The sequence below is a fragment of the Danio aesculapii genome, chromosome 7 (genome assembly GCF_903798145.1).
Source record: "Danio aesculapii chromosome 7, fDanAes4.1, whole genome shotgun sequence".
Classification (NCBI taxonomy): Eukaryota; Metazoa; Chordata; class Actinopteri; order Cypriniformes; family Danionidae; genus Danio; species Danio aesculapii.
This window is the reverse complement of record NC_079441.1, coordinates 52,766,889-52,780,918: the sequence shown is the minus strand read 5'-3', so window position 1 is coordinate 52,780,918 and position 14,030 is coordinate 52,766,889. Positions and strand designations below refer to the sequence as shown.

Here is a 14,030-nt window from a genome sequence, read left to right as displayed (position 1 = left end):
AAACAACTCTTAATAATATGCAAATAGCATGAGATCAGTATATGTTTTTAAGCTCACCAGCCTTTTTAATAGGTACACTTTATTAGTACCAGGTTGGAACCCCTTTTGCCTTCAGAACTGCCTTAATCCTTTGTGGCATAGATTCAACAAGGTACTGGAAATATTCCTCAGAGATTTTGGTCCATATTGACATGATAGCATCACACACTTGCTGCAGATTTGTTGGCTGCACATCCATGATGCAAATCTCCCGTTCCACCACATCCCAAAGGTGCTCCATTGGATTAAGTTCTGGTGACTGTGGAGACCATTTGAGTAAAGTGAACTCATTGTCATGTTCAAGAAACCAGTCTGAGATGATTCGTGCTTTAGGACATGGCGTGTTATCCTTGCTGGATGTAGCCATTATCCTGCTGGAAGGGATGGACATGGTCAGCAACAACACTCGGGTAGGCTGTGGCGTTGACAGTTGGTACTAATGGACCCAAAGTGTTCTCGAGAAAATATTCCCCACAACATTACACCACCACCACCTGCCTGAACCGTTGATGGATCCATACTTTCATGTTGTTCATGGCAAATTGTGACTCTATAATCTGAATGTCGCAGCAGAAACTGAGACTCATCAGACCAGGCAACCTTTTTTCAATCTTCTTTTGTCCAATTTTGGTGAGCCTGTATGAATTGTCGCTTCAGTTTCATGTTCTTAGCTAACAGGAGTGGCAACCGGCGTGGTCTTCTGCTGCTGTAGCCCATCTGCCTCAAGTTTAGGACGTGTTGTGTGTTCAGAGATGCACTTCTGCATACCTCGATTGTAACGAGTGGTTATTTGAGTTACTGTTGCGTCTCTATCAGCTCGAAAAAGTCTGCCATTCTCCACTGACCTCTGGCATCAACAAGGCATTTGCGACCACAGAACTGCCCCTGGATATTTTCTCTTTTTCTGACCTTTCTCTGTAAACCCTGTCAGCTGTTTCTGAAGTATTCAGACCAGCCCGTCAGGCACCAACATCCATGCCACATTCAAAGTCACTTAAGTCACCTTTCTTTCCCATTCTGATGCTCAGTTTAAACTGCAGTAGATCGTCTTGACCATGTCTACATGCCTAAATGCATTGAGTTGCTGACATGTGATTGGCTGATTAGACATTTGCTTTAACAAGCAGTTAGACAGGTGTACCTAATAAAGTGGAAGGTGAGTGCATGTTTATAGTGGTTCCAAAATATTCAATATGTAAAAAATTCTGAGACAAAACTTAACCTACAGTTTACAACACAGGCTTTGCAGGGGTCTTTACTCAAGTGATATTGTATTGAGTACGTCAACTAATTAAAGATTTTTTTTAGTTTATATGTTTATATGTTTTTCAGAATATATATGGATGAGGAAAATGATTGCCATTTACTAAAAATAGCCACTTATAAAATTAACCCTGAAGTATTTATTAATGATCTTTCTAATTTAGTAATCTAACTAATGATCCTTCATTTTTAGGAGCTGTAATTTATTGAATTATGCTTGAGACAATCACACCATAGGACAGTTTTGAGACAATTTTCAAAATGTAATTACAAAGCCATTTTATAACAAAAGGTCCAAGGACGCCAACAAAATATTTAACCATTTTTTGCATTTTAACCCTACTATTAACCTAGGAGTCAATTTGTCCCCATCGATTGTTTAACATCAGTAAATACATTTAAAGTGAAGACTTTTTTTTTATTTTGCTTAAAATTTAATGACTTTTCCTAATTTAATGTGGATGACTCAGTAAACGTGAAATTAACATGGCCATATTTTTTCAAAGTTCGGTATTCATTTTGTAACCAGGTTGATCCTACTGGTAATTTAGTAAGGGTTTATGGTTAGCTGCCATTTGACAATGGTAATAATACAAAAATTTGGATGTGTTAGAGGCAGGGAGTGGGGGAGGGAGACTGGGTTATTTCTAGGGCTATCAAAGAAGTCAAACATGGCATAAATTACTTTACACAAAGTCTTTTAGTAAATAAATAAATAACATTTTGCAAGTTTAAATTGTTGGGGTCAAATTGACCCCAAAAGATAAAAAGTGTTACCAGAATTGTAGGTTAATTTGTGATAATACTAATTAAATAAATTTTTGCCATGGGTGACAGTGAAAATGCATTGTTTCAAAAAGATATGAAATGGAATAAATGTGTACGGTTCATTCTTTTTTTTTTTTTTTTAGATGTCGCTGTTATTGGTGCTCCAGATGCCACCTGGGGTCAAAAGGTCACTGCGGTTGTGCAGATGAGAAAGGGGAAGATAATGAGTCTGTCAGAGCTGAAAGTCTGGGCAAGGTAACTTGTAGGATCACTGGGCTAGATCTTTCACTCAGCAATCAGCATAAGGTCTGGTCCACATTGTTATTTTTTGAAGGACAAGATCCACCCATTTAGTGGATCTTTATAAAGCAACACATTCTTACATTTTTAAAGGCCAATTCACACTGCACACAACTTCCTCTGATGTTGACACAATCTCTGTGTAGAAAGGGAAAGGCATCTGTGTAGAAAGGGAAAGTAAATATTTATCATGAAAAAAGTATGTACATTAATGTTTCCATCATAAAAGATGGATCAGTTTCTTTCTGTCCACTCATGCTAATTTGGTATCAATGTAATGATTTTCTCAACTCCCTTTTTTTAAACAAAGAATTCATGATGAATTTTAAATGACAATTTATTCTTAATTTTTTTTTCTCAGACAAAAGGCTGTAATAGCTTTATTTTTTCTTAAAGGAGGCATATTGTGCCCCTTTTTACAATATGTAGAACAAATCTCTGATATCCCCAGAGTGTGTATGTAAAGTTTCATCTCAAAATACTTCACAAATAATCTTTAAAAACTCTTTGAAACTGGCCCTTTATGCTTTGATCCTAATTGTGTCGTTTTGGTGACTGTTGCTTTAAATTCAAATGAGATTGTGCTCTTTTCAAAAGGGGGCAGAGCTACAAATGCCTGTGTGTCAGCATAGTGGCAGATTAAAAAACAAGAATTATGTCATATGCTAATGATGGAGAGATTGCCACTAATGGGTGGGGCTTTCCCCTCTAATAATATGTACAAAGAGAGAATGGCAAACAGAGTGTTTCTGCAGACTGTTTTTATCAAGTGTGATTATAAGACATTAAATTAATACATTTTTACCATTAGAAACTGGTTATATTTATAGACGGTTGCCACACAACTGCATTAAAACCCCTTTTATTAAAGTGATTTTTGCATATTAGGTCCCCTTTAAGCTCAGATCTCAGAGCATTCATTATAGTAGTCTTTTTTCTAGAACTTCATTTAGTTTTACATTGAATGATACATATGTAAACTGAATATATCTGCTTGGCTCTATACAGAATGAGTCAGCAGTGCTGCAAGAGGCTGCTTACATTGATTGTGTGGAGAAATGACTGACAAGACAATGATATGGTGCACAACAGATCCTGAGGGTCATCAACAAATGCCATTTCTTGTATAAATCTGCGCTCAGTACAGCCACTGTCTATATGCAATGCACACATGACCACAAATTCAAAATCTAAAGTAAAAAGCGAGCAAACATTCAAAAGCTATTTCTACCTCAAATATTGATAATGGCTCACTGATGATTCGATCATTAGATTATGCATTGCTAGATTACTCCTTCAATCCCTGCAAATGATTCCATGAAGAATGTATATATTTACATACAAGTCAAAAACAAATCAAAAGGTCACAGAGAGTGATCCTACTAAGATGGCATGACATAGCTTCGCATTCTATATAGAGCTGCTTTTAATACAACTTCCTTTTCACTCAGGCTTAGTGTTAGAAATGTGTTAACTTAGCTTATAACTATTAAATTGTCTCACAATTTCAATAGTTCTGGTGTTATAAGTAGATGTATACATTTTATATATATATATATATATATATATATATATATATATATATATATATATATATATATATATATATATATATATATATATATATATATATATATATATATATATATATACATATGAAGTCAGAATTATTAGCCCCCCTGAATTATTAGCCCCTTTGTTTATTTTTTCCTCCAATTTCTGTTTAACGGCGAGAAGATTTTTTTCAGCACATTTCTAAACATAATAGTTTTAATAACTCATTTCTAATAACTGATTTATTTTCTCTTTGCCATGATGACAGTAAATAATATTTTACTAGATATTTTTCAAGACACTTCTATACAGCTTAAAGTGACATTTAAAGGCTTAACTAGGTTAACTAGGCATGTTAGGGTAATTAGGCAAGTTATTGTATAATGATGATTTGTTATGTAGACTATTGGAAAAAAAATATATAGCTTAAAGAGGCTAATAATTTTGACCTTAAAATAGTTTTCAAAAAATTAAAAATTGCTTTTATTCTAGCCGAAATAAAACAAATAAGACTTTCTCCAGAAGATAAAACATTATCAGACATACTGTGAAAATTTCCTTGCTCTGTTAAAAAAGAAAAAAAAATGAAAGGGGGGCTAATAATTCTGACTTCAATTCTGGAGTTTGCATGTTCTCATCGCGTTCACGTGGGTTTCCTCCGGGTGCTCCGGTTTCCCCCACAGTCCAAAGACATGCGGTACAGGTGAATTGGGTAGGCTAAATTGTCCGTAGTGAATGAGTGTGAATGATTGTATATGGATGTTTCCCGGAGATGGGTTGCAGCTGGAAGGGCATCCGCTACGTAAAACATGTGCTGGATAAGTTGGCAATTCATTCCACCGTGGCAACCCCTGATTAATAAAGGGACTAAGCCGAAAAGAAAATGAATGCATGTATGCATGTATGCATGTATGTATGTGTATATGGAGTTCAGATGCAAAAACTTCATAATGCTGTGTGAAATTTTATTCTAAAATTTGCATTTTTACTACACTTTACACTTTTATGGCAAAAATAAGTTCTTTTCATGGTCTTTAAAGTAAAATAACACAACATAAATGTAGAAGGCTGAGAAAACTTTCCATAAAAGTGAAGTTTTATAAATAAATTTCGAGAGGAACACGTGCTTATGATTGATCACGGCTGATCCCACAATAACTAACGCATATATATACCTAGTATCTTACTTTAGTTATCTTCACCTTGAAGAATCCCCCCTTACACCCCTACTCCTCCACCTTTCCCTTTATAGGGCGGCATGGTGGCTCAGTGGTTAGCACTGTTGCCTCACAGCAAGAATGTCACCGGTTCAAATCTTTAACAGGCCAGTAGTCATTTATGTGTTGAGTTTACATGTTTTCCACATGCTCACGTGGGTTTCCCCTGGGTTCCCCGGTTTCCTCTAACAGTCCAAAAACATGTGGCATAAGTGAATTCATCACTCTTAACCTGCAGTAGATCGCTACATCACAATTTATAATCTGTCATCAGCTCTAAATAAGGGGGGAGTTCTCAAAACCTACCTGAGCTCAAAGTCCCCTCTCGCCCCACAAACTGGATGGAGCCCCGGGCTCGAGGATATTCTGAGCTCAGGGCTCTCTCCCGGGACAGCATGCCAAACTCGCTAATAAATCGTCAGCTAAGTGTGAACTTGAAATTTCAGACGGCACTTCAAGGTTTTTGCATCTAAGCTCTTCAAATTTACTTTTTAAAAGTGAATTTAGTATATATTCTTTACAAATGTATTTTATGGGTTTTAGAAGTGGAAAAAATATGAAAATAGTTGCAATTTCTTTGCAGTACATTAATTTGCACTAATAGTAACTTTTAATGTACGCCACTGATAAATATTATTTATTAAATACCCATGAGGCACTTTTGACTTTATTTTTATTATTTCTATTTTTTTTTTTTATATTTTCTTATTATTGAAACATTTTCAATTAGAAATTTTCCTTAGTAAATAAAACAACCTACAGAATCCTGAGAAGCAATGGTAACAAATCTTAAAGTAAACCCTGCTATGCAGTGTTGCCAGAGATGTCAAAGTATCGTATCAGAACCTCAAAACTATCGTATTTTGAGGAAAATGATCGTACACGAGTCAAACGGAGAGAATACAGCTATTATCTAGACACATAGCGTTTTGACACAATGTGCAAATTACCACAATACGTAAAAAAAAACAGGCATACCTTAGTGGGAAGGTTCAAACTCCACCTCTGAGTTGCTGTCATCGAATGTTGCATGTTGCCAGATGTTGAGTGATTCATTTTGCTGTACAAATTGGATGCCGTCATGGACTGCAAAATAGTGCTGGTTGGCTTGAAAGCAGTGCACCCTCCCGAATTTTTAACAACTCTGAGGTGGGCATGCTTTGTTTTGATGAGATTAACTTTGGAAAAAAACACATTCACATGATGCATTTGAATGGAGAAAAACCAGAACATCAAGGGAAAACTTCTGTCCTTCTCACCTTCCTTTACAGCACTAATTGTTTTAAGATTGTTGCTTAAAAGACCTCAAACTGAAAACTACTGACCTAACCACGGACGCGCGCAGCAGGAGCGTTAACTTGTGAAAGAGAGCCATTCTCCACGTTGATTGGCTGAGAAGAGGTAACATAAGATGAGATAGAAAACTCCACCTTCTCCTCACAGACAGTACAGAATTGATGCAGTTATATCAATAAGTAAAGAAACCCGAAGATTACAATAAAATTACTTTTAAATGCCATAAAATACTGAAATTATCATTTATTATAGGATTTTTCTCATTATTGATCATACATCGTACAGAGGTCGAATTTATCGTACAAAAACGATAATTATCATACATCTGGCAACACTGCTGCTATGCCTTCTGAAGTCTTAGAAAATTGCTACATATGCTCAAAATCTACACCAAATCCCAATTTCTGTGTATTAAAGTTGACATGCACATTAGCATTCTGTGCTGTCTAAAGCTAAAGTTACTTTACATCACATCCATCTCTTCCTACAGCTCCCCTAGAGGTCAGAATATGCAATGACAGGACAAGAATTTCCAAGTGCCAATAACCATCCAGCAAAAAACACTAGAACTTACTCAAAAAAATAGGCAGGTCATGAAATGTTGCTGAAATGCACCAGCTGCCTTGTTGCAAGTAGTTTATTGTGGAGCACAGCGATGTGTTTGGAAGTGTGTTTTTTTGGGCTTGCGTCAGCGTGCATGTAGCGTGTTGAGTCAGACGTCGAGTTAGACTCCCTCAGGACACGCGTTATACTCAAGAGGATTTTTAAAAGCGCCCGTATAAATAGCAATACACACACAGAGACGCACACACCCATGGACGAGGACTCATTTAGGAGCATGCCTCGAGAACAGATGTGTTTGGAGGGAGAAAGAAGAGAAAGAAACGTCATCTGGCAGGCTTTGTCTCGGTTTATTTTATTCCCAGATCTCTCTGTTTCTTTTTAAATGTCACTTTTGTTTGCAGAAATGTAGCTTTTTTTTTTTTTTTTTGCCTGAACCTAAGTACTGTCAGAAGACACATGTCCCGTTATGGGAAGCAGCTCGGGGCTCTTTTTTTTTATCTGCGTTTGAGTGTGTGTGAGCTCCATATGGTGTGGGGGTGTTGGCAGCAGTGCTGTGCCCTGCTGGTGTGATGCTGTGTGTGTGTGTGTGTTTTTGCATTGCCCTTCTGACCTGTCCCAGACCCTCTAGCAAAGCCCAGCAAAGAGCAACATCCAGAGAGAAAGAGAGAGATGCTCAGTCCTCAGTGCCGTAACTCCATCTGTCATCTTTCGTAATCGTCACTCTATATATGTCATAAGGCATAGAAAGACAGGAAATGATGAGCTGAAAGAGACACGCATGCAAAAGAAAGGATGATGCCAACACATACAGTTGAAGTCAGAATTATTAGAAAATTATTATTATTATTATTATTTAAATACTTCCCAAATAATGTTTAACAGAGCAAGGAAATTTTCACAGTATGTCTGATAATATTTTTTCTTCTGAAGAAAGTCTTATTTGTTTTATTTTGGCTAGAATAAAAACAGTTTTTAATTTTTTGAAAACTATTTTAAGGTCAAAATTATTAGCCCCTTTAAGGCATTTTTTTTCGATAGTCTATTGAGCAAACAATTATTATACAACAACTTGCCTAATTACCCTAACTTGCATAGTTAACCTAATTTACCTAGTTAAGCCTTTAAATGTCATTTTAAGCTGTATAGAAGTGTCTTGAAAAATATCTAGTAAAATATTATTTACTGTCATCATGGCAAAGATAAAATAAATCAGTTATTAGAAATGAGTTATTAAAACTATTATGATTCGAAATGTGGTGAAAAAAAATCTTCTCTCCGTTAAACAGAAATTGGAGTAAAAAATAAACAAGGGGGCTAATAATTCAGGGGGGCTAATAATTCTGACTTCAACTGTACGCTTAATACACAAATACACTTCATTCAACATGAACACATAGACCTCACCATCACCTATATACTATATAACTGCAGGTTAACTACAGCAAGGAAAAACATATTCTTCATTATTAAAGAAAACATATTTCTAAAGGTGCTGTTGACTTGAAATTTTCACCAGATGTTGGTAACAACCATGTGAAATCCATATAAGCAAAGAAAAGAAAAATTCGTTTACAAATGAAGTTATGTTGTTAAATGAAAAGACGCAGGAAAAAAGTATTAAACACATGAAGAAAGGGAGGTGTAGAGAGGCAGTGAAAGCCCAGACAGCAGCTGAAATCTCTCAGTAGTTCTTCAGCAACCCTCTGCCCTTCCTCATTGTAAATTAATATTAGCTGCTTCAGTAAACATCTACATTATCAGGATGAGGAAGAGGAAACCAGGGTGGACATTTCAGCAAGACAATGATCCAGAACACAGGCAACAAATCTCTAAAATGCTTTCAGAGAAAAAAAATCAAGCTGTGGAATGGCCCAGCCAATCACCCGACTTGAATCCAATAGAAGATACAAAATAAAGATCCAATTTGATAGACGAGACCCACAGAACCATCAAGATTTTTACACTCTGTTGAAGTCTGTGAAAAACTCTGAGCAATTCATGTGACTTCATTCTCCGTATGAGAGACGTCTTTAAGCTGCCATGACCAAAAAAAAAGCCTTTTATATAAAGTAGTTAATACATTTCAGTAGTTCAATTCTCCTTATGTCATTTCATTGTTATTACACATAACTCATTTTTCAGATTTGATTTGTTTTATTTTTATGTTTGTGTTGTTTGGGTTTTTACCAAAATCTGGTTCAATTCCATGTCAACAGCTCAAAACATGACATGTTCAATACTTTTTTCCCCAGCTGTATGTTTATATATAACAACTTTAACTGTTAAAAGCTATTAGTTACTAGTTAAATAGTTTTTAATAGGCCCACATGGAATCTGCACGCAGAATTCTGCAGATTTGTAGCCCATCATTGATTCTGTTTATTTACTTGTGTAAATATGTGTAAATTTATATTTATTCAGTTTTTAGATTAATTTCAGTAATATTATTGACTAATATGAAAATATTCATATGATTTATTTACAATACAGTACTAATTTCTGTCTTTTAGTAGATATATTATACGAGAGACTTGCTTTGTTTACCAAATAAAGTGAATCTAATTGGATTTGGATTGTAAACATTAAATAAAAGTTTAAAAGGTATTACTTTTTATTTCATATACTAAGGTTTTAGTTATGATACTCCCAAAATAAATCAGCATAAATCTGCAGATTTTTTTTTAACACAATTCTGCGCAGAAATAGCAAAAAAATGTCTAATTCTGTCTGGCCCTAGTTATTAGTAACTAATAAAGTTATGGTAACTAATAGGGCTGCACAATTATATAATTTCAGCATTGATATCGCAATGTGCACATTCGCAATAGTTGCAGGATCTCCAATGTCAAATCAGGATTATAGTTAAGAAAGAGTTAAAAACACACATGATTGTGGAGTAATTGCAAAGTTTAACCATGAAACTACCAAAATAATTGTATCATTTGCATGTTTTAAAGCCTGTAACTCTGTACACATTTTAAGCCAGTTTAAAGCATTCAGGCACAGGAAATTCTACTTTTAGTAACTTCAAGAAACAGTATACAAGGGGAAAATAAATATTGGACACGTCATGTTTTTTTCCTGGAAATATTATATCTAAAGGAGCTGTTGACATGGAATTGAAGCAGATTTTGGTGTGTGTCTCATGTGTGATTTTTTTTTTTCACAGACTTCAACAGAGAGTTAAAATCTTGATATTTCTGTGGGTCTCGTTCATCAAATCTGATCTTTATTTTGTATTTTCTATTGCATTGAAGTCAGGTGATTGGCTGGGCCATTCTACAGCTTGATGTTCTTTCTCTGAAATCATTTGAGAGTTTCCTTAGCTGTATTTTGGGTCATTGTCTTGCTGAAATGTCCACCCTGGTTTCATTTTCATCATCCTGCTAATGTAGATGTTGGACTGAAGCAGCTAATATTAATTTACAATAAGGAAAGGCATATGGTTGCTGAAGAACTACTGAGAGATTTCAGCTGCTGTCTGGGCTTTCCATGCCTTTTTACACATCCCTTTCTTCATGTGTTCAATACTTTTTCCCTGCGTCATTTTATTTTAAGACACATCACTTAATTTGTAAACTAATTAGATTGCTTCTTTAGTTACCACCAATAAATTCCAAGTCAACGGTACCTTTAGAAATATGTTTTCTAAAAAAAAGTTTAATACTTCAATACTTATTTTCCCCGCTGTATATAAGTACTGTGCAGACCTCTGACCTCTAAAAGGTGCTCCATTTACAGACATTAGAGGGTCTTTAGTGTCCTTGGTAGAGCATTCGACTCCCATGTGGAAGGTTGCCGGTTCGATCCCAGCTCAGAGAGGCTTGGGTAGTGTAAGACCGGCGGTAACATATGCAAGGACGATGACTTACTTTACATTTATTTAATTTAAGCATCTGAATACTCCTAAACTCTCAGAAAAACCATAAAGCATTTATTTTATTTGTAACTTTGCTTTACTGTGTTCATCATTGCTTGTGATTTGGCTTATTACATTTTATGCAAATACGCTCCACTACGAAATCATCCTATTTTGTATAAATAACTTAAAATTGTCCTAAAATTATTCGTTTTGTTTTTTTCAAATAGAGCTATTAAATTTAATCTGTTAAAATTATACTCAGCTCCGGTTTCTCCCACAGTCCAAAGACATAGGTGAATTGAATAAACTAAATTGGCCATAGTGTATGAGTGTGTGTGTGTGAATTTGAGAGTGTATGGGTGTTTCCCAGTACTGGGTTGCAGCTGGAAGGGCATGTGTAAAACATATGTTGGAATAGTTGGCGGTTCATTCCACTGTGGCGAACTCTAATAAATCAGAGTTTAAACCAAAGGAAAATGAATGAATGAATGAATTATACTCAATATCGCAATATGTTACTGCTAAAAAATAAAATATTGTCAGTTTTTTCCAATATCGTGCAGCCCTAGATAACTAATAACCTTAACGCTTTCGAACTTGTAATACAATAACGTACAGCTTTTGTAAAGCTGCTTTGAAACAATTATTGTGAAAAGGGCTATACAAATAAACTTGAAAGGAAGTAATGAGCAGATTATTCAGGAACGAGAAATGTTGTTTAAAATCTTGGGGACAGAGGAAAAAAGAGACAGTGGGAGAAATGGGGGAAGCATTAGCAGAGAGACACCTTGCTGGAAGGGACTTCTACAGAAGAAAACTGAATAAAAAATGTTTTTGCGCGCACACACACACACACACACACACACCAAAGTAAGATGATAAAGCTGGCTCCAGGCCCATAGACCGTACAAGTCAGGAAAAAAGCGCAAAAACATTTAATTAGCTCAGTGCTCCACTTTGACTTTTAGTATTTGTTGTTATTTCATGCTGATTTCATTGTTTGTGGAATTAATCGAGTTCTGCATATCTGGCAGCGTTTTATACGACAAATGTTGCGGCACAGAGGACGACGGCTGCACGCAGGAGGTTTTTGTCATTTTTATGTATTTATGTGTGTGTATTTCACTTGTGACGTCTCACATCTGCACAAAGTCATTAGAGTCTTTTGCTTCGCCTGAAGACATTTCCACCACATGTTCAAAATAAAACAACACGCAGCGTTAAATTATGACACGTCTTTATTTCCTTTCGCTCTCTGGGTTTAGTTTAGCAAAACTAAAAATCGTCTTTTTCTCCTTGATTTTGCCATCTGTGGCAATTTCCAGAACCTAAAAACTGAGATCTTAGAACTCTTAGCTGTGATAGTATACACAAGTACAATGGATTGAGTAGATTTCTGAACTTCTTCAAATATCTCAATTGTAGTCCTGTGTTTTCTGGTAAGGATGTATTTTAAAAGTTTTTGAATTTCAAATTCCATGCATCCAAATTCCAAAAAAAAAAAGTTTGATCAGTTTTCTCTGAGAATTAAAACCTGTAAGCTATACATTTTGTTGAGCTCAAGCACCTAATGGTCACTAATGAGTCTTTCCAACATGATTTTAACACCAACTGAATTATTTGTTCACTGGCATAATGCAAATGTTTTACAGGTCTACAGTAGTTAGTTTAGAGAAATGAAAGTAGAATTGCTCAGGTGGCACTGAGTACGTTTACACGGACACCATTAATCCGATTTTAATATGATTAAGACAATACTCTGATTAATAATCTACAATGTAAACAGCAACTTTTGATTAATTTAAAATAAAGATGGGGAGTCTTTATTTTAAAAAGCCTTTCATTTGCAGTAAAGAAGACAAACCGGGACCATTAGACCTTTAGTGTAAGTTACCAAGGCAATGAGACCCAATTAAAACAAACCCACATTCTTGAGCCTGAAAACTCGAGAGTTTGCTCAAACAAAATGCAAAACCCAAACCAGCTTTGTACAACAGGCCTCTGGAGTTTAAACTGGTGACATTTTAAAATGCATGCCAATGTTTTGTTTGCTGTTTGAGTAACTGAAGTATAAGCTGTAAATGCACTGCTCTTTGCTGGAAAGGAGGCCTGAAACAGAAGCTCAATCAGGATTTCATTGAATTGTGGAAAGTCTAAAAAACCACACTTGAGGAAATAAAATACAAATCTCCTTTTTTTTTCTTCACATGGTCTTGAAGTTGGTCTTCTCTTTTGGCTTTTCCTCATAGAGACCACATGGCTCCATACACCATCCCCACAGGGCTGATCCTGGTGGAAGACATGCCCAGAAACCAGATGGGCAAGGTGAATAAGAAGGACCTTCTCCGCCAGTTTTTCCCTGCTGGCTCTCAATGAACCAGATTCAATCCAAGATCAGCCTTCAGAGAGCTGAGCGTCAAAACCACAGACTGGAGAACTTCGTCAGAACCGGATCCAATAGAATATGAAGACTCCTTGCTGTCACTGGACAGTAGAGGGCAGCATGAGGGATTTGATTTTTAAAACGTCTGATTTTTCTGGTGCTTTACTTAGCAGGTAATAAATAAGAACATGTTTTAAATGTCATTTGTATTTAATAGATAGTGATTATAGATATACGAGCAATGTAAACACTTTAAAAGATCATAATTAAAAATTTTGTATTTTTTGTAAGGAAATTATGAAATAAACAAATTTATTTTGATCAGTCATATCTTTTTTTCTTGCGACATCAAGGATGTGTGTGTGTTTTGTGAGCGTGTTAGCATTCTTGTGTGTGCTTGTGTGTGTGTGTGTGTGTGTGTGTGTGTGTGTGTGTGTGTGTGTGTGTGTGTGTGTGTGTGTGTGTGTGTGTGTGTGTGTGTGCGCGCGTGCGTGCGCGCATGCGCGCGTGTGTGCGTGTGTGTGCAGCTGTGTGTACGCAGGTGTGCGGTCAGGCCCAAAGGCGGTGTGGGCTTGTGGAGAAGGAAGTGATTACAGCACAGATGGGTCCTCTTTTCTCTCATCCTCTCTATTTCACTGATAGTAAATCTACAGATAAGGCCATTGTATTGGACCACGAGGACAAGTGTAGCGGTTTCTTGGCGAATCACTGCTACTAGCGCCTCACTGTCTTAATTTCAGGTAAGTGTATTTTACTGCAATATACCATTGCTTTAACCACAAGT

The 14,030-nt window shown here is 36.0% G+C and overlaps 1 protein-coding gene across 3 annotated transcripts in view; it reads left to right on the top strand.

Annotated features, from left to right (window-relative positions):
- The window catches only part of acsf3 (acyl-CoA synthetase family member 3), a 103,409-nt gene extending 89,839 nt beyond the window's left edge, over positions 1-13,570 (top strand). For all 3 annotated transcript variants that reach the window (XM_056462157.1, XM_056462158.1, XM_056462159.1), the window contains exons 9-10: positions 2,214-2,325; positions 13,113-13,570. In XM_056462157.1, the coding sequence (XP_056318132.1) occupies positions 2,214-2,325; positions 13,113-13,239 (239 nt within the window). In that variant the 3' untranslated portion in view covers positions 13,240-13,570. The remainder of the gene's footprint in view (positions 1-2,213; positions 2,326-13,112) is intronic.
- The last annotated feature ends 460 nt before the right edge of the window (positions 13,571-14,030 follow it).